General features: G+C 42.9%; 1 protein-coding gene across 2 annotated transcripts; it reads left to right on the top strand.

Moving 5' to 3' along the window:
• The first annotated feature begins 40 nt into the window (after window positions 1–40).
• On the top strand, window positions 41–17268 carry ZBED9 (zinc finger BED-type containing 9). Of its 2 annotated transcripts, XM_021697092.1 has the most exons (4): window positions 41–581; window positions 11793–11940; window positions 12848–14340; window positions 15352–17268. In XM_021697092.1, exons 1-4 carry the CDS (start codon window positions 162–164, stop codon window positions 17266–17268), a joined length of 3978 nt encoding a protein of 1325 aa, XP_021552767.1. In that variant the 5' UTR covers window positions 41–161. The 2 variants fall into 2 exon arrangements, 1 of the variants encoding a protein (XP_021552767.1); XR_002480731.1 differs by lacking the exons at window positions 11793–11940; window positions 12848–14340; window positions 15352–17268 and adding an exon at window positions 1647–1718 and having other exon boundaries at window positions 555–581.
• Window positions 17269–23510: the final 6242 nt, after the last annotated feature.

Below are 23510 nucleotides of genomic sequence, written 5' to 3'. Positions count from 1 at the left end.
GGACTCGCCCCAGGAGTGCCCCGTGTTGTCTCGGACACAGGTCCTGCGCCGCGGCCGCCGTCCTTCCGTGTTCACGAGAACTTCCCGCCCAGCGTGGGGGGCGGCGCGCCAGGCCGAGCGCGCACCTGCCCAGACCCGGGCCGGAGCTGTCGGGGCTCAGCATGGCCGCGGCCGCCGGCGTCCTCCCGGCCCCGGCTGGCCAGGCTGCGGGGGACCAGGCGGAGATTATCAGAGTGAAGGTTAAAGAAGAAGACCACGTTTGGGATCAGGGGTCCTGCCTAAAGAAGAACGTGTCTCACACCCGGGAGCTCTGTCGCCGGCGCTTCCGGCAGTTCTGCTACCAGGAAACTCCTGGGCCCCGCGAGGCGCTGAGCCGGCTCCGGGAGCTCTGCCGTCAGTGGCTGCGGCCCGAGACGCACAGCAAGGAGCAGATCGTGGAGCTGCTGGTGCTGGAGCAGTTCCTGACCATCCTGCCCGAGGAGCTGCAGGCCTGGGTGCGGGAGCGGCACCCGGAGAGCGGGGAGGAGGCGGTGACTGTGCTGGAGGATCTGGAGAGGGAGCTGGATGAGCCTCGACAGCAGGTGAGAAATGGCAGGTGCCAGCTTCCCTGGAGAATGAGTGCGTGCGTCGAAGGTGGAGTACGTGCCATCAGCTTCCCACGGGTGGCTGCTTATCGTTTGAACACATTCATGCCTGTGGGACCACTGTTGATGTAAGTGACAGCTGATCCAAATAAGTAGATGATGTAACCAAATGGGAAACCTTGATCTATTGCTTACCAGTAGGAAATACATCTTATTTAGTGACTGTGAGATTAAAGTAGCTGTCTCTTCTTAGGGCACCCACTACGGTAAGCATATATGAAAACAAATCGGTATGAGAGTATAAAGAATACCTTCTAGGAGAGACAAATAGAGAAGTAGCCAAATGTAATAGAAATACCGGAAACGGTGAATGATGAGATTTGGATTCCATAATAGGCCCTGTCACCAATGAGCTGTGTAACCTTGGACATATCACACCTTCCCTGGGCTTTAATGTCTTCATCTGTACAACAAAGAGATTGATTGCATCATTTTCTAGATACTTTCCATTACTTGGGGTTGTTGGTGTGGGAAGTGTATCGAGCTCAGTATTTGGTCTTTCACCATCACACTAGAGATTATTTTTAAGGGAGTATACTTGTCTCCTAGGACAGTAATTTTAGACTGTGATGGATACTGCCACACACTCTTACTTTTCTGTAATGATACTATCCATACATCTATCTGAACCTTTTAAATAGGAACATTTTATGTATACAGTCTGATCTGTTAAAACACATTTTTCTGAAATGCATGTCTTTCATATGAGACTGATAAATAGGGACATGAGTCCATGTAATGCTGAAGTTGTGCTGACTCATACATGAATTTTACCAGCAAGTACATGTTTTGGGCCACCAGGTAAGAGCAGCTGAATGCGAAGTATCTGATGATAGTGGAATGCAGCACGTTGTGAAGACTTACAGTACTGTGCCAAAGGCCCACTCACCTACACCCCCTTCCTCTGGGCTCTCTTGGCCACACTCTCTGTTTTGGAAATGCTTATTTGTATGGTTCCCTCCCATCTTTGTGCATTTTTTGTTAAACTTTCTTGTATTCCAGAAAATGAGCAAGCACAGGGGTTTACAAGTGCCACAGGAACGTGCTGGTGATAAAATTTCTGCTAGTAAGCATAAAAGAAGAAAAGCTTTAACCATCAAAGAAAAGCTCGAAATCAAAATGCTTTGAAAAAAATGGAAGAACCTGGGACACTGATTGTGCACCTGGCATAAAGGAGTCAGAGAATGGGGCGCCTGGGTGGCTCAGTCATTGAGCGTCTGCCTTCGGCTCAGGTCATGATCCCAGGGTCCTGGGATCGAGCCCCGTGTCCGGCTCCCTGCTCCGTGGGGAGCCTGCTTCTCCCTCTCCCACTCCCCCTGCCCCTGCTTGTGTTCCCTCTCTCGCTGTGTCTCTCTGTCAAATAAATAAAAATCTTTAAAAAAAAAAAAATAAAGGAGTCAGAGACTGCTGGGAAAATGAAAGAAAGTTACCTTGCTGGAACCAGTGCTACGGGGTTCGTTAGAACAAGGCGTGAGGAAATGGAAGAAATAGCACATCTGTCAAGTGTGTGGATTGAATACCAAGCACAGAAGCAATCAGAGGCAGCCTTTCTCAGAATAAAGAGAAGGTCTTAGCAGGACATGAAGACCTTAAGAAAAAAGCTGGAGATCCTGCACATGTGCCTTCATTTAGCGGTAGTGTCTGTTCCGTGACTTCAAGCACCGCCATGCCTTCCGCAATGTTCAGCTCTCTGGTGAAGCTGTGCGTGCAGATGAGAGAAGTGTAGACGGTTCCCCCAGTGTTAGGAAATTTGACTGATGAAGAAGGCTGTACGTGGAATCAGATTTTTAATTTTGACGAAACCAGTCTCTATTGGAAGCAGATTCCCTCAAGAGCCTGTCTCTCGAAGGAGGAAGCACACACTCGAGGGCTGAAGGCTGCAGGTCGTCTGGTGTGATGCTGCCTGCAGATGCCAGTGAGGATGTACAGCTAAAGCCTGTTGTGACGCATCCCGTCGCCCACCCACAAGCCCTGAGAGGAGGTGCCCAGACTAGCCTACTGTAGTTCTAGCAAGAGAGGCTGCGTAACAGGGCAGATACTTACTGATCTTTTAGGTGATGTTTTTGTAGATGATTTAGGAAAGTAACTGTAAGAGGAAAAAAAATTCTTTCAAAATTCTTTTAATTCTTAAGAATTATAAGCCATCCAAGCCATTCTCCAGTAGTTGCTGAGCTTTCTTCAAATATTAAAGTTCTCTTTTCCCCTCCTAATACAACTTCTTTAGTCCAGCCCCTTGATCAGGGTGTGATCTCAGCCTTTAAAGCTTATTAAGGAGGACATTGGAGATGTTTATTGCACCTACAGGGGGTGAAATGCACACACAATTTTTGCATTCTGGAATCAGTTCAACGTTAAACCTGCCATTGATACTATTGAAGAGGTTTGGAATGATGGTCACGGAAGCCTGCTTGCTTGGAGTATAGCATAAAATTCTCCCTGATTTAATTCATGATTCCGAAGGCCTTGAGCCTTCACAAGAGCGCTCCCAAAGCAAAGCAAGCTGTGTTGCTCTGGCAGAGGAGGCTGAATCTGGGAAGTTGGGAGTGAGGGTATTGGGAAGCTACTGCAATCCTGTGCAGAAGATCTCTCCACATAAGAGCTGCAGCAGTTAGTTGCTCAGGCACAAGTGGAAGGTGTGGAAGGAGCTGCCCCGAAAGAGCTGTTCATTTCTCCCTCACTTTGTGCTTTAGGTGCATTGGAGAGGGCGTGGCAATGGCCAAAGGTAATGCAGAAGGCAGCAGGATCGCACTTCTGCGTAAGGTCCTATTCGGAACCATAGAAGCTGCTGCTTTATGAGCGAAGGAAAATGTTTAAGCAGCAAAAACTGGGTATCTTTTTATAAGTCAATGTCAAAGAAGTAAAAACAAGATGATGAGCCAGAACCATTACTATATTTCTTCTAAAATCACTGCATTTCTTGGAAAATGTGCAAATGCTTCTCCACCTGGACTTCTGAAAGCAGCATCTCTACCCTTGCTCCATCCTTTCCTTGTACCTCTTTCTAACACAATAGTTTCACCTTTGTAAGGTCAAGTTCTATATGAAATGTGATCATTCTTTATGTCTTTTTGACTGTGCTTTTATTTTTAGTAGAATTGCTATAGTTTTATTAGCGCCCTAGTGACAAAGTAGTGTAGATGTTCAGTAGTCTATCCTGTAACTTTTTTTTTTTTAAAGATTTTATTTATTTATTTGACAGATAGATACACAGCGAGAGAGGGAACACAAGCAGGGGGAGTGGGAGAGGGAGAAGCAGGCTTCCTGCGGAGCAGAGAGCCCGATGCGGGGCTTGATCCCAGGACGCTGGGACCATGACCTGAGCCGAAGGCAGACGCTTAACGACTGAGCCACCCAGGCGCCCCCCCTGTAACTTTATTTTCTCCATAAACCTTGTTATTTTTTTGTGCAGTTTTGCAGAAAGCATGTTTTTTCATGAGTTCACGTATTCTAATGTAGATGCCTATATAAGCAGTTTCTTACCTCTAGCCAGTACATCCTCTCCCTTTGTTTCAAAAAAACAATATTGGTTTTTCCCTTAAGATGTGCCTGTTACTTTAGAATTTCCCTCTTTTAGCTTTGTTAAGAAATGTAGCCATTGATAGGACTTGGTGTTTGGTCAGTTCTGGGTAATGTTCACATTTGATAGTTTTTCATACGATTCAGGATTATAGGAATCTCCCTAGTCTTAGAGAATATTATGTTTGCGTACGTGTTTCTCATTTTTCTTGTTTCTGTGTGATTTCTGGAAAAGGGGAAATGGCACTGTTGCAGACATTTTCAGCTGCCAGCTGGACACAGGTGTCCCTGCTTCAGAAAGTTTCTCTCTAACCCACTTCACTGTACTCACTTGCTCTTACAAAACACCTGCGTTAGTACAGGAATGGCTCCTTTGCATAAAAATGAAAATGCCCTCTGGATTTCTTCTGGTGAGCAAACCCAGGAACGAATGCAGTCCTTTTACGGGCGAAGTGGCCCCACGCGAACTTACAGAAAATGGGGGGGACTTTGCTGTATGCCATTTCGCTTGCAGTAGTTTTCATAGGAGCGCTCTACTCCTGTACAGCGGGAAAACCTGTGTCTGTTCTCCCCTCTTCCTTCCTTAAAACAGGATGATTCCTTCCAGCTTTCCTTGTACTCGAGTTGGCTGTGCAGCATACCTCTGGCCAGGGAGAAACAGGCATGTTTTCTGGGAGTTTCTGGGAAAGCTTTTACTTTCCTTATAGAATGGGACAGATGTGTTTAGTTCTGTATTTTCCCACTTCCTGTTTTGAACATAAATGTGTCTGGAGCCATTTCAGAAACTTCTTTTTTCAGTTGATAAATTTTGGAGAGGAGGTTGACAATACTACAAACAAAATTGTTTCTATCCATGGATATTGCAGATGAATATAAAATTATCTATAATCTGTACCTTTTAAAGCATAATATTTCACTAGCTGACATCTGAATGTTGGTATGGACTCTGTTTTTCTTTCATTTTTATTTAAAACAAACAGCATTTAGCATAGGAAATGATGAGATGCCACTGATAGCTAGTAAAGTGAATATAATGTTATATAATATTATATTTCATATATATTTATATGTCTTTATATATGCTTTATTAATCCAACAAAAATTAGCAAAAAACCCCCACTTAATTCTAAGTTTTATTGTCAATTATAGGATAACTCTTTGATTATTTAAGCTAGCATTTCTTTTTTTAAGATTTATTTATTTATTTGACAGAGACACAGCGAGAGAGGGAACACAAGCAGGGGGAGTGGGAGAGGGAGAAGCAGGCTTCCCGCCGAGCAGGGAGCCCGATGCGGGGCTTGATCCCAGGACTCTGGGATCATGACCTGAGCTGAGGGCAGACGCTTAATGACTGAGCCAGCCAGGTGCCCCTCTTTTTTTTTTTTTTAATTTTATTTTATTATGTTAGTCACCATACATTACATCATTAGTTTTTGATGTAGTGTTCCATGATTCATTGTTTGCGTATAACACCCGGTGCTCCATGCAGTACCCACTTTAATACCCATCACCAGGCTAACCCATCCCCCCACCCCCACCCCCCTGCCTCTAGAACCCTCAGTTTGTTTCTGAGAGTCCACAGTCTCTCATGGTTTGTCTCCCCCTCCGATTTCCCCCCTTCATTCTTCCCTTCCTACTATCTTCTTCTTTTTTTTTAACATATAATATATTGTTTGTTTCAGAGGTACAGGTCTGTGATTCAACAGTCTTACACAATTCACTGCACTCACCATAGCACATACCCTCCCCAGTGTCCATCACCCAGTCACCCCACGCCTCCCAACCGCCTCTACTCCAGCAACCCTCAGTTTGTTTCCCGAGATTAAGAGTCTCTTATGGTTTGTCTCCCTCTCTGGTTTCGTCTTGTTTCATTTTTCCCTCCCTTCCCTATGATCCTCTGCCTTGTTTTCTTAAATTCCACACATCAGATCATATGATACTTGTCTTTCTCTGATTGACTTACTTCGTTTATCATATAATACCCTCCAGTTCCATCCACATTGTTGCAAATGGCAAGATTTCGGTTTTTTTGATGGCTTAAGCTAGCATTTCTTTTCAGTATATACATATGGGGAGTTAGCCAATTAGCTAAAATAAATCAGGACATGCAGATCAACAGTATTTTATGGTAATTGGGGTTGTGTCAAACTTCACTAGGAATTTTATCATCTAGATTGATCAATGAATATTTCTAGGGCAGTATTAAAAACTTATATGTGCATTATAATGGACTTTTATGCTCATTTTATGCCACCTTTTATAGTAACATGGATAAAAAGTTTTTTTTTTTTAAATGTGCGTGGCTTGTTTAATTTGCCGTAGTAATTGTTTTCCATTGCTTAGCTTGTCACACCTTAGCATTGAAAATCTCAGCACAAGCTCAGACGTCAATGAAAGCATCACTTCCAAACACTATTTTCCAGACTTATATTTTCCCTATGCCAGATCCAAACTATGTACAAAAATCTCATATCTGAATGTATAATGTACTACAAACCAATAAGCAAAAGGACACATACCCCAATAAAGAAATCAAAAAAGATTTGAACATGCACTGTACAAAAAAAAGGGTAATTAGCCAATAAAACTGTAGAACAATGACTCAATCTTACTAATCAGAAAACTGCAAATTAAAACAATATGTGGTACCATTTTATTCCAACCAGTGTGGATTCAAAGTGCTGACATGACCAAATTTTGGTAAGGATGTTGAGCCACTAGAGTGCTTATATCCTGGTAGGAATAAGTTGTTTTGACCATTTTGGAAATACCTCCCATGCATAAGCATACTCTGTGATCCAACAAACCTACTTCCAGGTATGTATCTACAAGAAACACTTTCAGAGAGCAGCAGCATTATAATTACCAGAAACTCTAAACAACTGAAATGACTGTTAAAAGTGGGATGGGTGAACGTAATTATGGTGTATTTGTACTGTTGGATATTGTGCAACAATGAAAATAAAGGAACAACTACATTCAACAGTGTGGATGAACTTCACAAACACAATGTTGAGCAAAGAAGCCAGACAAAAATAAATACATGTTGTATGATTTTCCTTATATAAAGTTCAAAAAGCAACATGACTCTATGTCAGAGTAGTAATTAATTTGGGGGAAGAGAGTAGGGCACAAGTAGCCTCTGAGATGCTGATCATGTTCTGGGTGGTTCACTTTGTGATAAATCATCGAGCTCTATGCTTACGAGCTGAGTACTTTTTTCTAAGCATATAATCCAATTAAAAATTGTGTTAATTATGGGGCACCTGGGTGGCTCAGCTGGTTGAGGGCTGACTCTTGATCTCCGGGTGGTGAGATCGAGCCCCATGTGGGCTCCGCGCTGAGTGTGGAGTCTGCTTGAGATTCTCTCTCTCCCTCTCCCTCTGCCCCTCCCCCCTGATCACACGCTTTCTCTCTCTCTTTCTCTGAAATAAATCTTAAAAAATTGTATTAAAGATTTTTATCCCATTGTGATGTCTCCTGCGTGCTGGCTAGGGTATTTGACTGTATGCACATTTTTAGATTACATGTCATATGAATGAGGAATTATTTTTGTAAAGCCAAGACCTAGTGAGGGAAATTTTCAGAATTAACCAAGTGTGTAAATGCCCACCAAAGGATAAGCTAAATTTTTACTTGGATTTTGCAAGTTAGATGCAGAGCATGGGTAATCGATGCCAGGTGTATAGCAGAGCATGGATTGATCAGGTTTCCATACCAGGTTCTTCTGTATTGATAGATCAGATTTTTTCTTTGTTTTGTCCTCAAGAATATTTGGCAGACTGGGCGCCTGGGTGGCTCAGTTGGTTAAGCGACTGCCTTCGGCTCAGGTCATGATCCTGGAGTCCCGGGATCGAGTCCCACATCGGGCTCCCTGCTCAGCAGGGGGTCTGCTTCTCCCTCTGACCCTCTTCCCTCTCGTGCTCTCTGTCTCTCATTCTCTCTCTCAAATAAATAAATAAAATCTTTAAAAAAAAAAAATATTTGGCAGACTGTTGAAATGTTTGGTCTGACTGCAGTGTGGCTTCCACGAGGCTGTTGTGCAAGAACGCAGGCTTGGCAGGGATGTGAAGTGGCCAGGCCTCTTCACTGTACGGAGCCCACTCCGAGAGCCTCCAGCCGGGGAGTCCGAGCCTCTTATTTGCGTTCTTTCCACTGTAAGGTATATGAAATAAATACAAGTCAGAATTTCTGTTGTTAGGGAGATGACAACTTGCTTTTTTTAAAAAATTAACTTTCATCCTTGCTCTGTTTTATTCTTTTTAAAAATTTTCACTTAGGGGCGCCTGGGTGGCTCAGTCGTTAAGCGTCTGCCTTCGGCTCAGGTCATGATCCCAGGGTCCTGGGATCGAGCCCCGCATCGGGCTCTCTGCTTGGTGGGAAGCCTGCTTCTCCCTCTTCCATTCCCCCCTGCTTGTGTTCCCTCTCTCGCTCGCTCTCTCTCTGTCAAAATAAATAAAGTCTTTAAAAAAATAAAAAAAAAATTTTTTTTCACTTATTTGTGAGGGAGAGCACATGCACAGCCAGGGGGAGCAGCGGGCAGAAGGAGAAGCAGGGTCCCCGCTGAGCAGGGAGCCCAGTGCGGGCTCGATCCCAGGACCCCGGGATCATGACCTGAGCTGAAGGCAGAGGCTTAATCGACTGAGCCACCCAGGCGCCCCTAAAAATGGTTTCTTATGGGAGTGGGGGGGGAGTAGAATATGAGCAAGACTTCTCTGAGTATATATTTTGATTTTTTTAATATCATGTAAATGTTTTAAGTATTTAAAAAGCAATGTTAAATTCAAAATGATTAAACGCAAACAGATGAACTCAGCTGTACATGAAATTACAATAACAGCAAAACAATAATTGAGGTGACTTGAACACAGTGTTCTGACTATATACTCTTAGTGGGGTACTGTCTGGGCATAGAAAGCCACAGAGATAATTGATTTTATAGGTATGTTGTTGGGAGTGTTCTGTAACACACAGCACTGTAATTCTGAAACTTGAGTGTTTATTGTAGGTTAGAGCAAATGGGTACATAACATTGTATTGAACTGGGTTTTGTTTGTTTCACTGTGGGAGAAAGATATGTTAAAATGGAATATGGAAAGGTGAGGTATGGCATTGAAATGGAATGGAATTCATGATAATCTAGAAATACGTTTACCAGCTCTATCCATAAAAGGGCCTGGAGGGGATGACGCACCATTAACAATGAGCCCACCTACTACTCAGTCTTTGTTTCCAACACTGTTGCTCTAAAATGAATCAAGCCTTCTTGGGGAAACGGTTGAAACTAGATCTGGGACAGGGCAAGTACAGTGTGGTCCTTGGGTTTATTGTTCTGGAAAGCACAGATGTGCTAAAAACACTAGTGGGGTCATGTTCCAAGAATGCAGGAACCTGATGAAAGGGACGCTGGGGCTAAATGGGAGACAGTTTAAGATTGAGGTGAGTAAGGATGGAATGGATTACAGAATAAGTCTGTAGTGATATTCAAGATGAGAGACAGAGGAGGCGCCCGGGTGGCTCCGTCGGTTAAGCGTCTGACTTGATTTTGGCTCAGGTCATGGTCTTGGGGTTGTGAGGTGGAGCTCACCTCAGGCTCTGTGCTGAGCATGGAGCCTGCTTAAGACTCTCTCTCCCTCTGTCCTCCCCATGCAGTGCACACAAATGAGAGAGAGCTCTTTACAGAAAATTGCTAGCTAGTCAATGTAGAAGGAATTATAAAGGCAGGCAGTCACCATTTTGCAACCCCCAGTATAAAAATTGATCAGAATCATCAGTGAATGCTGAAACCATTGGGGAATAGGCTATTTATGTAGTTCCATACTATTACCCATAGCTGACTTATTAATTACAGTGGGAAACGTGAATGGATAGAGCTGGTAGGTCACTACCTGAACTGTGTAATCAAGTTTGGCATTATCAGTAATGAGATAACTTGGTAGTGTGTGCCCTGGGACGCACCACCGTAAGGACACAGCACTTGCGTAGTGTTCTTCCAGAAATTCCTCACCAGAGTCCATCTGTGAAGAAGGAGGAAGACAAATCCCTAATGTGGGATATTCTGTAACATAACTGGCTCTGAGTTTTCAAAAACTGAATGTCATAAAAAGGCAGGAAACTTTTAGATTAAAAGAATCAAAAGAGGGCGCCTGGGTGGCTCAGTTGGTTAAGCGACTGCTTTCGGCTCGGGTCATGATCCTGGAGTCCCGGGATCGAGTCCCGCATCGGGCTCCCTGCTCGGCAGGGAGCCTGCTTCTCCCTCTGACCCTCACCCCTCTCATGTGCTCTCTCTCTCATTCTCTCTGTCTCAAATAAATAAATAAAATCTTTAAAAAAAAAAAAAAAAAAAAAAAAAAAAAAAAAAAAAAGAATCAAAAGACATAATAACCGAAAACAATGTATAAGTACTGTTTCACAAAGTTAAAAAAAAATCATAAAGTATATTTTGGGGACAGTTAGGGAAACTTAATTATAAGCCATATATGAGATGATTAGTGTAAGAAGATAATGTTTTCTTTTTTACCCAGCACAGTCATCCAAAATGATCGGCTTCTTTCCCCGTCCATAACACTGGGGTGATGTTTTCCACATTTATTCTAAAGCAACTGTCAGATTCCTTTCTGTGTTGAATAGCTCATGAGTAACTCTTAGATAATTTGCATAACCTCACCCCAGATATTTATTTTTAATTGCTCACACTGAAATCTACTTAACAATTTTCTTTTTTCTTTTATTTATTTATTTATTTTAAAGATTTTATTTATTTATTTGAGAGAGAGAATGAGAGAGAGCACGTGAGAAGGGGGAGGGTCAGAGGGAGAAGCAGACTCCCCGCCGAGCAGGGAGCCCGATGCGGGACTCGATCCTGGGACTCCAGGATCATGACCTGAGCCGAAGGCAGTCGCTTAACCGACTGAGCCACCCAGGCGCCCAATGAAACTTTATTTATTTGTTATTTTTTTATAAAGATTTTATTTATTATTTGACAGAGAGAGAATGAGAGAGAGCACATGAGAGGGGGGAGGGCCAGAGGGAGAAGCAGACTCCCCGCCGAGCAGGGAGCCCGATGCGGGACTCGATCCCGGGACTCCAGGATCATGACCCGAGCCGAAGGCAGTCGCTCAACCGACTGAGCCACCCAGGCGCCCTTTAACAATTTTTTTTTTAAATGTTTTATTTATTTATTCATGAGAGTCAGAGAGAGAGAGAGAGAGGCAGAGGCAGGGGGAGAAGCAGGCTCCCCGCCGAGCAGGGAGCCCGATGCGGGACTCGATCCAGGACCCTGGGGTCATGACCCGAGCCGAAGGCAGTCGCTCAACCACTGAGCCACCCAGGCGCCCCAACAATTTTCTTTTGATTAATGCAGTTTAGGGAGGATTCCTTTCATGTGTTCCTGTTGTTATTCCCCCAAACAGGAACCACAGGGATGAGTATCTGTCCAGTGGAGACAGTTTCTGCTGCATGACTGGCTTTATTAGTCCCAGCATTTTTTATTTCTTCTTATTCCATATGGGACTCCTCTTAAGAATTCAGTGGAGACTTTGTCTTCTTACATACTATTTCAGTAGAATACTGTTCTGAGGTTTGTGCAGTGATCGTGTATATTAATTTCCAGCTGTACCTGTTTGTCCTCAGGTCCCACAGGGCACAGATGGGCCGGAAATTCCTATGGAGGAAATGACTCCTGTGGAGACCGCAAAGGAGCCCTTAGGTGCCCAGCTCCAGCCCGTGGAAGACAGAATGGAATGTGACTCTCCGGAGCCACACCCACTGCAGGATAACGGTGAGGATAATCTAGTCTGGAAAGAGGATGAGATTTGAGAGCGGGAAGGGTCTGGTTGCTGAGAAGTTATCAAACCTCATTCCGTTGCAGCCTACTGAACGTAGCTGAAGGAAAACTCAGCCAGTGTCGTGTGATGCTGTTAAAGGAATTGAATCCAGCAGCCACGTAATAATGTAAGAAAAAGTTGAATACAGCCAATAGTTCCATGGTTTTCCATGGATATTTTGCAGTGGAATTAAGTACCTGTGGGTAAATCAGAGGTGCATCTGTGGTGATTGTTTGTCAGTGTAGCCGTAGGTCCCATTTCTGTAGCCTCTGCCCCAGTTTTTGTCAGTATGATGTTTAACACTTGGAAATTCTACTTAGAAATTCTGTTAAAGAAAACGAGGGGCGCCTGGTCGGTGAAGCGTCTGCCTTGGGCTCAGGTCATGATCCCGGGGTCCTGGGGTTGAGTCCCGCATCGGGCTCCCTGCTCAGCTGGGGGTCTGCTTCTCCCTCTGACCTTCCCCCTGCTTGCTCTCTCTTTCAGATGAATAAATAAATCTTTTAAAAAATCTATTACTGTATTGCTGAGGCTTTTCTAGCCAAAAAAATTTATCTTTTGTAGTTAATAAATAACATCAATTTACTTCTTGTTTTATATAGAACAGTGCTTTACTTTAAGGCTAATCCCAGAGACTGCTCTGGAAAGTCACATCCTGGCTTTCTACCCTTTACTGTATCAGAATTCTTTGTTCCTGACTGGGGTTCTTCATTTACCTTCTATTCCTCCAAGGCTGAACTCCCTAACCCAAACTATATTCCCCCCAGCTTGTGTGCTCATAGCCTCTACTTCTACCCCAAACTCTAGTGGCTACTTGGGCAATATATATATTTCAAATTAATTGTGTTTTTCTTTATATTTTAGGGTCATTTTTGTGGCTTTCCATGATGTCTCAAAGCATGGGTGCTGATAACCCCAGTAGTTTAGACACTAATGAGTCAGAAATTGAACCAGAAAAGATGAGAGAGAAGTTCTTCAGAAGCTTAGCAGTGTTACTGGAAAACAAAAGCAGTAATACCAAGATATTTTCTAAAGCAAAGTACTGTCAGTTAATAAGGGAAGTAAAAGAGGCTAAAGCGAAGGCAAGAAAGGAATCCGTTGACTACCGTCGCTTAGCTAGATTTGATGTGATCCTTGTACAAGGAAATGAGAAGCTGATTGAAGCTATAAATGGGGAAACAGATAAAGTACGGTATTACTTACACAGCGAGGAGTTATTTGACATTCTGCATGATACCCATCTCAGCATTGGACATGGTGGGCGTACCCGCATGGAAAAAGAGTTACAAGCAAAATACAAGAACATCACGAAGGAAGTTATAATGCTATACTTGACACTCTGCAGACTATGCCAACAGAAAAATTCAAAACTCAAGAAAGTTCTAACATCAAAGCCAATGAAGGAAGTGAATTCAAGATGCCAAGTGGATCTTATAGACATGCAATTGAATCCTGATGGGGAGTACAAATTTATTATGCATTATCAAGACCTTCGTACAAAGTTGAGTTTTTTGCGGTCACTAAAATCTAAAAAGCCTAAGGAAGTTGCACATGCTCTTTTAGATATTTTTACAATTATTGGAGCACCCAGTGTCCTACAATCAGACAATGGGAGGGAATTTTCAAGCCAGATTGTCCATGAACTCAGTAATACTTGGCCAGAATTGAAAATTGTCCATGGGAAGCCTCCGCCCTGTCAAAGCCAAAGTTCTATGAATCAAACTCATGAGGATATCCAAAATAGGATTATCTCCTGGATGCAAACTAACCATTCATCGCACTGGGCTGAATTTTTATGGTTCATTCAGATGACCCAAAATCAACCCTATCACCGAGGCATGCAGCAGACTCCATTTGAAGGCACATTTAGCTCTGAAGCTAAACTAGGCCTGCGTCATCCTCAGTTAACTGAAGAACTTATTGCTAGCCTGAATCCAGAAAACGAATTAGAACAGGCCGACAGAGAATTAGAAAGTATGCCGGGAGCACCTTATGAAGAGAACATCGAGACTGGCACGAATAGCAGTGATACTGAAGAGCATCTTTCTACTCCTACCGGGGCAATGAAGAACCCTCCCGAAAACAGAGTAAAAGTTGTATCCTGTGTAGTTTGTGAGAAAGAACGCTCAGGCACTCATGGTTGTGTGTCATGTGATGGGAACGTCCATGCGATCTGTGGAGTGCCCCCTCAACGTAACACTGAGGGCTGTCATCACAGAATAACGTGCAGTCTCTGCTGTGAGACCACGACAGTGAAAAGGAAACGTGATAAGATCCAAAGAAGTTTGACTGGTCAGCCTTCCAAAATGCTGAAGCCGTCAGAGACACCATTTTCATCAGACAAAGTAGGAGATTGGGTAAGAGTCTGAGTACCTGCTGCAGAGCAGAGCCGGGAAGAGCTTCGTTACACGTCCCTGTGCTCGTGATGGGTGAGGATGTTCTGGCGTGGTGGACATGTTAAAGCACCATTGGGCCAACTTGGGTCTGTTTTCTCCAGAGAAAAGCCCATTACTTTTAACCCCCCCCCCCACTCCTTTTTTCAGGTCGGAAGTTATAACCTTGAATGCTGCTTTATTTGTTGTCTGGGGTTATGACAGTATCTTTTACTCCTTTCTGGTACCAGGCATTTCCTGGGGGAAGTGAGAAAGCTAGGATGGTGTGTGTGAGGGTGTTTCTCCAGGAGGATGAATGTGGGAAAAGCCGAACTTAATGTTACTTTGTTTTAATTGTACGTGAGTTTGGGTGGGGAGGTAAGCTAAGAAAGGGCATCTCGGTCAAGTGAAGTATTTAGGGGAAGATGATCAGTCTGATTGGAGATACGGGTTTGTGTTGAGAAAAAGCTCAGTTTTCAGATTTAAATGGAGAGCATAAGATAAGGCCAAAGAGATGTGTTTTAAATCAGTAGGTTTTATAAAGTAGAGTTAATGTGTGTTGAGTTTAGAGTTTTGAAATACGGAGGTTACACATGCAATTGAAACCGGTGGTCTGCAGACTGTTCCTACTAGCCCGCAAAGGGGTAAGTACCCTAATCGGGAGTTATGACAATTGGACAATGCTGTAGCACCCAGGCATATGATTCATGAACTCATGTTTTTGAATAGAACGCGGGCCGGTTTGGGCGTCTCTAACCTCTCAAGGCCAGTCGTCGTGCTGCGAGCTGCACACCAGTCAAGCACAGTTACGACGTGTGGTGTTTGATGGCTACTTTGTCTGCTGTAACTTGGAAGAATGTAAACCTTTATCTCTATAACTTAATTTTAAAACCATTTCTGAGTTTTTAATCAAGCCTAGTTTTTAATTTGTAGTTTGTTATCAGAAAAAGGAGGAAAGTAAAATTTGTATTATTTATTTTTATTCCTAATTTGCAGATGGCAAAACAAGCTTCACTGGACTTTTTTGTCAAGAAAAAACATACCTTTTCTGAATACAGCAGCAGTAGTAAGAGAAATGGTACCGATGGAAGTCGCCCAGAGCAGGTGAAAACCAGAAGAGTTCACACAAGTTTTACTCGGAAGTATGATCCCTCGTATATCGAGTTTGGGTTTGTAGCCGTAATTGATGGTGAAGTGCTGAAACCGCAGTGTATTATCTGTGGAGATATACTGGCTAATGAAGCGATGAAACCATCAAAACTTAAGCGGCATTTATTTTCAAAACATAAAGAAATAAGTTCACAACCAAAAGAGTTCTTTGAGAGAAAGAGTAGCGAATTAAGAAGCCGGCCAAAGCAGGTGTTCAGCGTGTCTCATACAAACATCAGTGCTCTTCGGGCTTCTTACAAAGTGGCGCTCCCGGTTGCCAAGTCGAAAACGCCGTACACGATCGCGGAGACGTTGGTGAAAGACTGCATCAGAGGAGTCTGCCTGGAGATGCTGGGTGAGTCCGCAGCGGAGAAGGTGGCTCAGGTACCGCTTTCCAATGACACCATGGCTCGACGCATTCAGGAGCTGGCCAGCGACATGGAAGACCAACTCATAGAGCAAATTAAAGAGGCGAAGTACTTTTCGTTGCAACTTGATGAATGCAGAGACACTGCTAACATGATCATTCTTTTAGTGTACGTGCGGTTCGAACACGGTGATGATATAAAGGAAGAATTCTTCTTTTCAGCCTCTTTACCGACAAACACGACTAGCTCAGAACTGTATGAAGCTCTGAAGAATTACGTTGTGAGCAAGTGTGGTCTGGAATTTAGGTTTTGTGTAGGACTGTGTTCAGATGGCGCAGCCTCCATGACAGGAATGCATTCCGAAGTGGTTACCCAGATTAAGGAGCTTGCACCAGAATGCAAAATAACACACTGCTTCATTCATCGAGAAAGTCTGGCTATGGAAAAGGTGTCAGCAGAACTAAACAGTGTGCTTACTGACACAGTAAAAATTGTGAATTATGTCAAGTCTAACTCGTTAAATTCAAGACTGTTCTCTTTATTATGTGATAATATGGAAGCTGATCATAAGCAGCTGTTACTGCATGCTGAGATTCGGTGGTTATCTCGGGGAAAAGTTCTATCAAGAATGTTTGAAATACGAAATGAACTCTTAGTATTTCTGCAGAGCAAGAAACCAGTTTGGTCCCAGCTTTTCAGAGATGTGAATTGGACAGCCAGACTTGCTTATTTATCTGATATCTTCAGTATTTTTAATGACCTTAATGTTTCCATGCAAGGAAAGAATGCAACCTGTTTTTCAATGGCTGATAAGATTGAAGGACAAAAACAAAAGTTAGAAGCTTGGAAAAACAGAGTTTCTACAGATTGTTATGACATGTTCCATAATTTAACAACAGTTATCCATGAAGTAGGTAATGACCTTGACATTGCCCATCTGCGAAAAATTATCAGCGAACATCTTACAAATTTGTTGGATTGTTTTGAATTGTATTTTCCATCAAAAGAAGATCCACGTGTAGGAAACTCATGGATCCAAAATCCATTTCTTTCACCAAGAGATAATTTAAATTTAACTGTAACTCTACGGGATAACTTGTTGAAGCTGGCTACTGATGAAGGATTGAAAATGAATTTTGAAAATACAGCATCACTTGCTTCATTTTGGATAAAAGTTAAAAATGAGTATCCTGAGCTTGCTGAGGTTGCTTTAAAATCCCTCCTTCTATTCCCCTCAACATCCCTCTGTGAGACTGGGTTCTCTACTTTGAGTGTTATTAAAACAAAACACAGGAACAGTTTAAATATCCATAATCCCCTGAGAGTAGCACTGTCATCAATCCAGCCTAGGTTAGACAAGTTAACAAGCAAGAAGCAAGCTCACTTATCACATTAAAAACTTGAAGGTGTCCAGTCAAAGTATGCATATACGCATCACGGAATAGGAAAAGTTATGATTAAAATAGCAGTTTTCTATATCAATTGTCTATATGTACACTTTCAGTTAAATGTACAGTTTTTATAATTGTTTTTTCTTGTTATATTTATTAAAATGTAACTTTAAATCTGTTGCTTCTAATATTAAAAAATTTGGTCTTACATTTTGTACATCTTTGTTACTGTTGTACTTCATTAGCATGTTTAGATTGTAACACCACTTCAGGATGGTAGTGATTTCTTTGAAATGGCGTCTTAGACCACTGGCGGGAAGTGAGCTCGGGGCTGGAATTAGAATCAGAGTGCCAGGGTCAGGAAGGGGGTGGGCTTCTGCAGCTAGTCCTGGGTGGAAGCTGACCGTAAGTTTCCTCCGTGGGTGCGTGTTTAGACACAGTGTTTACATGGCTGAGGTGGGGGAAACACCTCGTCATGGTGTCATGGCTTTGGATTCTCGTTGGTAAGTTCCAATTTCATTACGGTGGGGGATCGGGCCCCTCAAGCCACAGAGTTTAGATCAGGTACAGATCTTTAGATTTTGCTGGAGCCGATTGCTGTCAAGGTTCTGTGGGTCAAAGCCAGGTATTTTAGCACCTTGGGTAGATGTAGTAACCTCTACTGGGTGGAGACAGTTCAGGAAAATGCCACACATCTGCATTCGCTCAGAATTACCGAAAACAAACGATTAGCACAAGGCAGGTTCTTTAGGGTAAAACATGCCAAGATCCTTGGAGAAAGTGTCTTTTCCTAGGCGGGGAAGCAACATAACTGTAATGCTTCTGTTCTAAGAAATGTACCATTGAAGGTTGAAGAAGGGAAGGATATTTAGTAATACCGAATGTCACTACCACTTTATTGGTTAGAAAGTTTCATCAGAATGATCCCAAACATCTTAGAAAGTAGAGGAAATGTTTTCCACATTCAATTCTGAAGCGTTAGTAGGATTGTATTTCATTGTGTATGTTTAATAAAATCTTACAGCTTTTCAAAAATAAGGTGATAGTGGTGGACAGATACCCATGACAGTGGTTTAATTTTGTCCACCCACATTTCTGTGTCCTCTCTCCTACCTGACTATATTTTGGAACTAAGGGACTTATATGTTTCAAATTTTACCATTTGTTGATTGAATACTGTGCTTCCAATTTTCAATTTTAAAAAGCAGTGTATGTATGGTGATTTTATACTTATTTCTATAAATGCCTGAAGTGTCTGGGAGAAAATAAACTGAGGGACATAAAGAGTACATTTTTTTTTTTTTTTAAAGATTTTATTTATTTGACAGAGAAAGACACAGCGAGAGAGGGAACACAAACGGGGAGTGGGAGAGGGAGAAGCAGACTCCCCGCCGAGCAGGGAGCCCGATGCGGGACTCGATCCCGGGACTCCAGGATCATGACCTGAGCCGAAGGCAGTCGCTTAACCAACTGAGCCACCCAGGCGCCCAAGAGTACATTTTAAAAGACAACTGAATTCCCATATTTTCTCTCTAATAAATACAAAGTATTGGATATCTGAGAACAGAATTAGAATCATCTGGACAAAATTTTTGGTGTGATTTTTGGCCTCAGATATTTGCATTAGATGCCTGCCTATTTTTTCTGCAAATGACTCAGTACTAGGAGGCTGAATTGCTTTCCCTCTACCTTTTTTTTTTTTTTTTTTAGGAATATTTGTCTTTCCTCCATTTCTTCCCGTGTTTTATTGTCTTACTGTACATTTTTTTCTTCAACAGCTTTATTGAGCTATAGTTTACATGAAAACATGAATTTGATGAGTAGTGATTCTGTAAATCAGATGATCTTTTTCTCCCTATTTTCTCCTAGTTTGGCAGTGAGTTCACATGTGTGTATACGTGGTGTATGCATACACCACAGAGGTAACTGCATATTCTCTTGTGTGCACATAATGACTATTGTGTTTGGTCCCATTTATTTTATGTATGTGTTGTTTTTAAGTTGTATTTATAGCTATTTATGTATACCAGGATGTTGTGTTGAACTTTTCCTTTTACTCAAAGAATGGCAATTACAGAGGGGCCAAAGATGGGTCAAGGAGATGCTAAGTACCCCCTATTCTAAAGAACTGTTGGCATGCTAGACCCAGAAGCCTCCTGCCCTTCACACAGCACAGCACAAAGACAAACCTTCCAGTGTAACAAGTCGCTTGTGACGCCTTCAGGAAGAGGAGACTTGCGTTTCACTTCCAGACCGGGTGTTAGTCTAGGCAGGGGATGTGCTCACGGGCTCTGTGGCTCCCCAAGCAGGAAAAAGAAGTTGGGGAGAGCTATTTAGACCTGCAGTAGATCGGCCCACGGTCCCACAGTTTGGGACAGAGATATGCAAGTTCCCTGTGGGTCAGTTGACACCAAGGAGTGTAAGTCTGAGCCCTCAGCTAGTGTCCCATGCGGGAAAATGGTCCTCCAGCCAGGAGAGATCGCCAACTAAGGCTGCTGACATTTATAACTGCTGGGGGCTGAAGGTAAATTATTTTTCTATACACACATTTGTGGGCAAATGTCCTGAGAAAATCTCACGTGTTCCCCATAAGAAAGCTAGAATTCAGGGCGCCTGGGTGGCTCAGTCTTTGAGCGTCTGCCTTCGGCTCAGGTCATGATCCCAGGGTCCTGGGATCGAGCCCCGCATCGGGGTCCCTGCTCAGCAGGAAGCCTGCTTCTCCCTCTCCCACTCCCCCTGCTTGTGTTCCTGCTCTCGCTGTCTCTCTCTCTCCGTCAAATAAATAAAATCTTAAAAAAAAAAAAAAAAAAGAATTCCAGGGTTTGATCAGAGACATGTTACCAATTTACACTTCATGTGTGTGTACGTTGACCTCTTTAGATGAACGCCAGCCTCTTAGCAAGGATTATTGTCATGAATAGGGCTGAGTTTGGGGGAAGTAGGTTAGAGGGATGTGCAGGTGACGGCCAAGTGGCCTGCTCAACTTTATGCCCGCAGGGCTCTCCTAAATAATAACTTGCAGGATGTCTTTTCTGGTGTTCACCAAGATACATTATTGTGAATGTTCCAAAAACTATAGAATTAGATAGTACATATTTTTAATTATACACATCATTACACATAACACCTTTGTTTGTTGCTTATTTACTTGAGAGTGAGTGAGCAGTGGGGAGGGCCTGGTGGGGAGGAGGGAGAGAGTCTTAAGCAGAGTCCGAGCTGAGCGCAGAGCCTGTCGCGGGGCTTGATCTCATGACCCTGAGACCATGACCTGGCCAAAACCGAGTCAGACGCTCAACCGACTGAGCCACCCAGATGCCCCTAGAATTAGAAATCATGATGAGGAAATAAAACATATTTACTGGTTCAAAGAACATACTATGTGCTTTGTATTCTGATATACTTGTGTTAAGTTGAATTTACAGTCAATTTATTGTTATTGATTGATACAATTATGGTTTTAATTAATTAAGCCTTGGTTCATTAAAAAATATAAAAAGGGAAAGAGCGTGAGGCCATTTGGACTGTATGACTTTTAAGAGTGTGATTATGATTATAATGTGCTTTTATCTTAGTAAACACTAATTTCTGACTGAAATCTCTTTTACATCTTTAGGAGGGCAGATTTTCCAAATTGCTGTTTTTCTATCTGAAACATCTTCTCTCGTAGTTAACGTAAGGAACCAAAAGTGAACTCAGAGCGACCGGAGTACGGAGGAACGCAGGCCACTGTAGGTGGGAAAGGTGGCCGGAGATGGGGCTGCAGAAGAACAGAAGCCGATTCATGAGGACAAACCCAGGTAAGAAGTGTAGTCTTCATCTGGAAGACACTGGGAAGCACTAACGGATGATAAATAGAAGGTGACTTGAATTACATTTTAGCAAGATTTCTCTGCCCACAATGTGGCCAATGACCTGGAGTGCTAGAGGCAAGGAGGCCGCGTCCTGTCATGGGCTAGATCAGTGGTCGTGGTGTGGCTGGGGGCACGGCAGTAGGGATGAAAGAAAAGGGGCGTATCCGAAAGGCTCAGTTTTGTAAGTGTGCCAGTTTCCAATCCTATTGAATTTACTGATAGAGGTTTCATGCCGTGTAACAGCCATCTAATATATATATGAGCAAAGGGTCAGACTTGCAAAAACATTTTAAAAAAAGAGGTGAGAAAACTTGCTTATTCTCACCTCAAACACTGAACCTTATTAAGCCACAGTGTGTAGGACAGGGTGGTATGAGAGCAGAGATAGACAAACCATTGGACTAGAATAGGGATCCCACTGATCCATGGAAACTTGATATGACAGGGCTATTCCTGCTCAGTGGAGAAAAGGAAAAATTGATTATCCATTTGGGAGAAAATGAAATTGGATCCCTACATTCTAAATATATTAAAGATATAAATGTGAAATGCAAAGCTGTAGAACTTTTTCTTTATAAGTTACTACCCAGTGAAGTTGAAGACGGGCCTGCCCCGCAGTCTCTCAGGTCCACTGTTGGCTGTATGTCAAGCATCTGGAGGAGCCTCTGAATGCTGATGACACCTAGTGCTCCCAAGAGCCCAGATGGAAAACAACCCAACTGTCCATTCACAGAAGAAAATATGGGAGGATCGTTTTTGAGCTTGAAGAAGCAACTGATTTCTTAGGATGTAAAAATACAAACCATAGAAAATGAACCTAGCTTTACTTAAATTATTACCTTTTGTTTATCTTAAGACACCATAAAATGTTAAGTCACTAAGCAAAACTGGGAGTAGATATGTGCAACACATTTACTTGACAAAGGATTATTACATAAAATATAAAGAATTACTCCCAAATCAGTGAGGAAAAGACAAGCAACTAAACAGAAAAATTAGCAAAATAAGCACTTCATGTAAATATTTTTTTTATTCTTATGTTAATCCCCATACATTACATCATTAGTTTTAGATGAAAAATAAGCACTTCAAAGAAGAGACAAACTGAATGCCCAACAGACATAAAAAGATACTCAAAATCATTTGTAATCATGGAAATGTATATTTAAATTGCAATGAAATACTGTTTGTTTTTTTCCTAAAGATTTTATTTATTTGACAGAGAGACGCAGCAAGAGAGGGAACACAAGCAGGGGGAGTGGGAGAGGGAGAAGCAGGCTCCCGGCCGAGCAGGGAGCCCGATGCGAGGCTCGATCCCAGGACCCTGGGATCATGACCTGAGCCGAAGGCAGATGCTTAACGACTGAGCTACTCAGCCCCAAAATACTGTTTTTTTAAGATTTTTTATTTTAAAGATTTTTTTTTAAATTTATTCATTTGAGACAGATACAGAGAGAGAGAGCACGAGCAGGGGGAGGTGCAGAGGCAGAGGGAGAAACAGGCTCCCCGCCAAGCTGGGAGCCCGATGTGGGACTCGATCCCAGGACCCTGGGATCATGACCCAAGCCTGAGGCCCAACCCTCTGAGCCACCCAGGCGCCCCTAAGATTTTTTATTTTAGAGAGAGAGAACACATGCACGAGCAAGCGGGGGGGGGGGGGCATAGGGAGAAAGAATTCCCAAGCAGAATCCCCACTGAGTGGGGAGCCTGATGGGAGGGCTCGACCCCAGGACCCCGAAATCAAGAGCTGGACAGTCAACTGACTGAGCCATCCAGACGCCCCTACAATGAAATACTGTTTTACACCTACCAGACTAAAGTATCAGGTGTTGGTAAGAATGTGGATCAATACTGTGGATTTTCTGTACGTGTTGGTGTAACTACTTTGGGAAACAATTTGACATGACCCAGTGAAGCTGAAGACGGGACAACCCAAATGTCCATTCACAGAGTAAAATGTACTGTTATTCAACAACTAGATACAGTAGTAACATTGAGTCATCACTGAGAATTGGGGGGTTTGATGAAATATATCTGTATCTGTCAAAGCTCATCAAATTATGTAATTAGGTGCATTTTGTTGCATGTACCGAATACCTCAATAAAGTTTACTTTAAAAACGAGTGACCTGTAGCTGTGTCAACATGGGTTTAATTCAAGGGTGCGGTGTTGAAGGAGAAAGCAGAGTTGCCCAGCAATTCTCAAGTATTGCTCCATCCATATCCAAGAACGCTTCATAAAAAGGCTTGAAAGCCTGAAAACCTAAGCACCACGAGTGAGAGATATGCTGTGGTACAAATATAAAGAAGAACACCACAGAATATGGGAGCAGAACTCCGGGGAGGCCCCTGTGTCCGGTGAGGGAGGGATGAAGGTTGTAACTTTGGGAGGGCCAC

This window comes from Neomonachus schauinslandi, chromosome 8, assembly GCF_002201575.2.
Source record: "Neomonachus schauinslandi chromosome 8, ASM220157v2, whole genome shotgun sequence".
Classification (NCBI taxonomy): domain Eukaryota; kingdom Metazoa; phylum Chordata; class Mammalia; order Carnivora; family Phocidae; genus Neomonachus; species Neomonachus schauinslandi.
The sequence above is the reverse complement of the archived record's forward strand: the minus strand, read 5'-3'. Positions and strand labels throughout refer to the sequence as shown.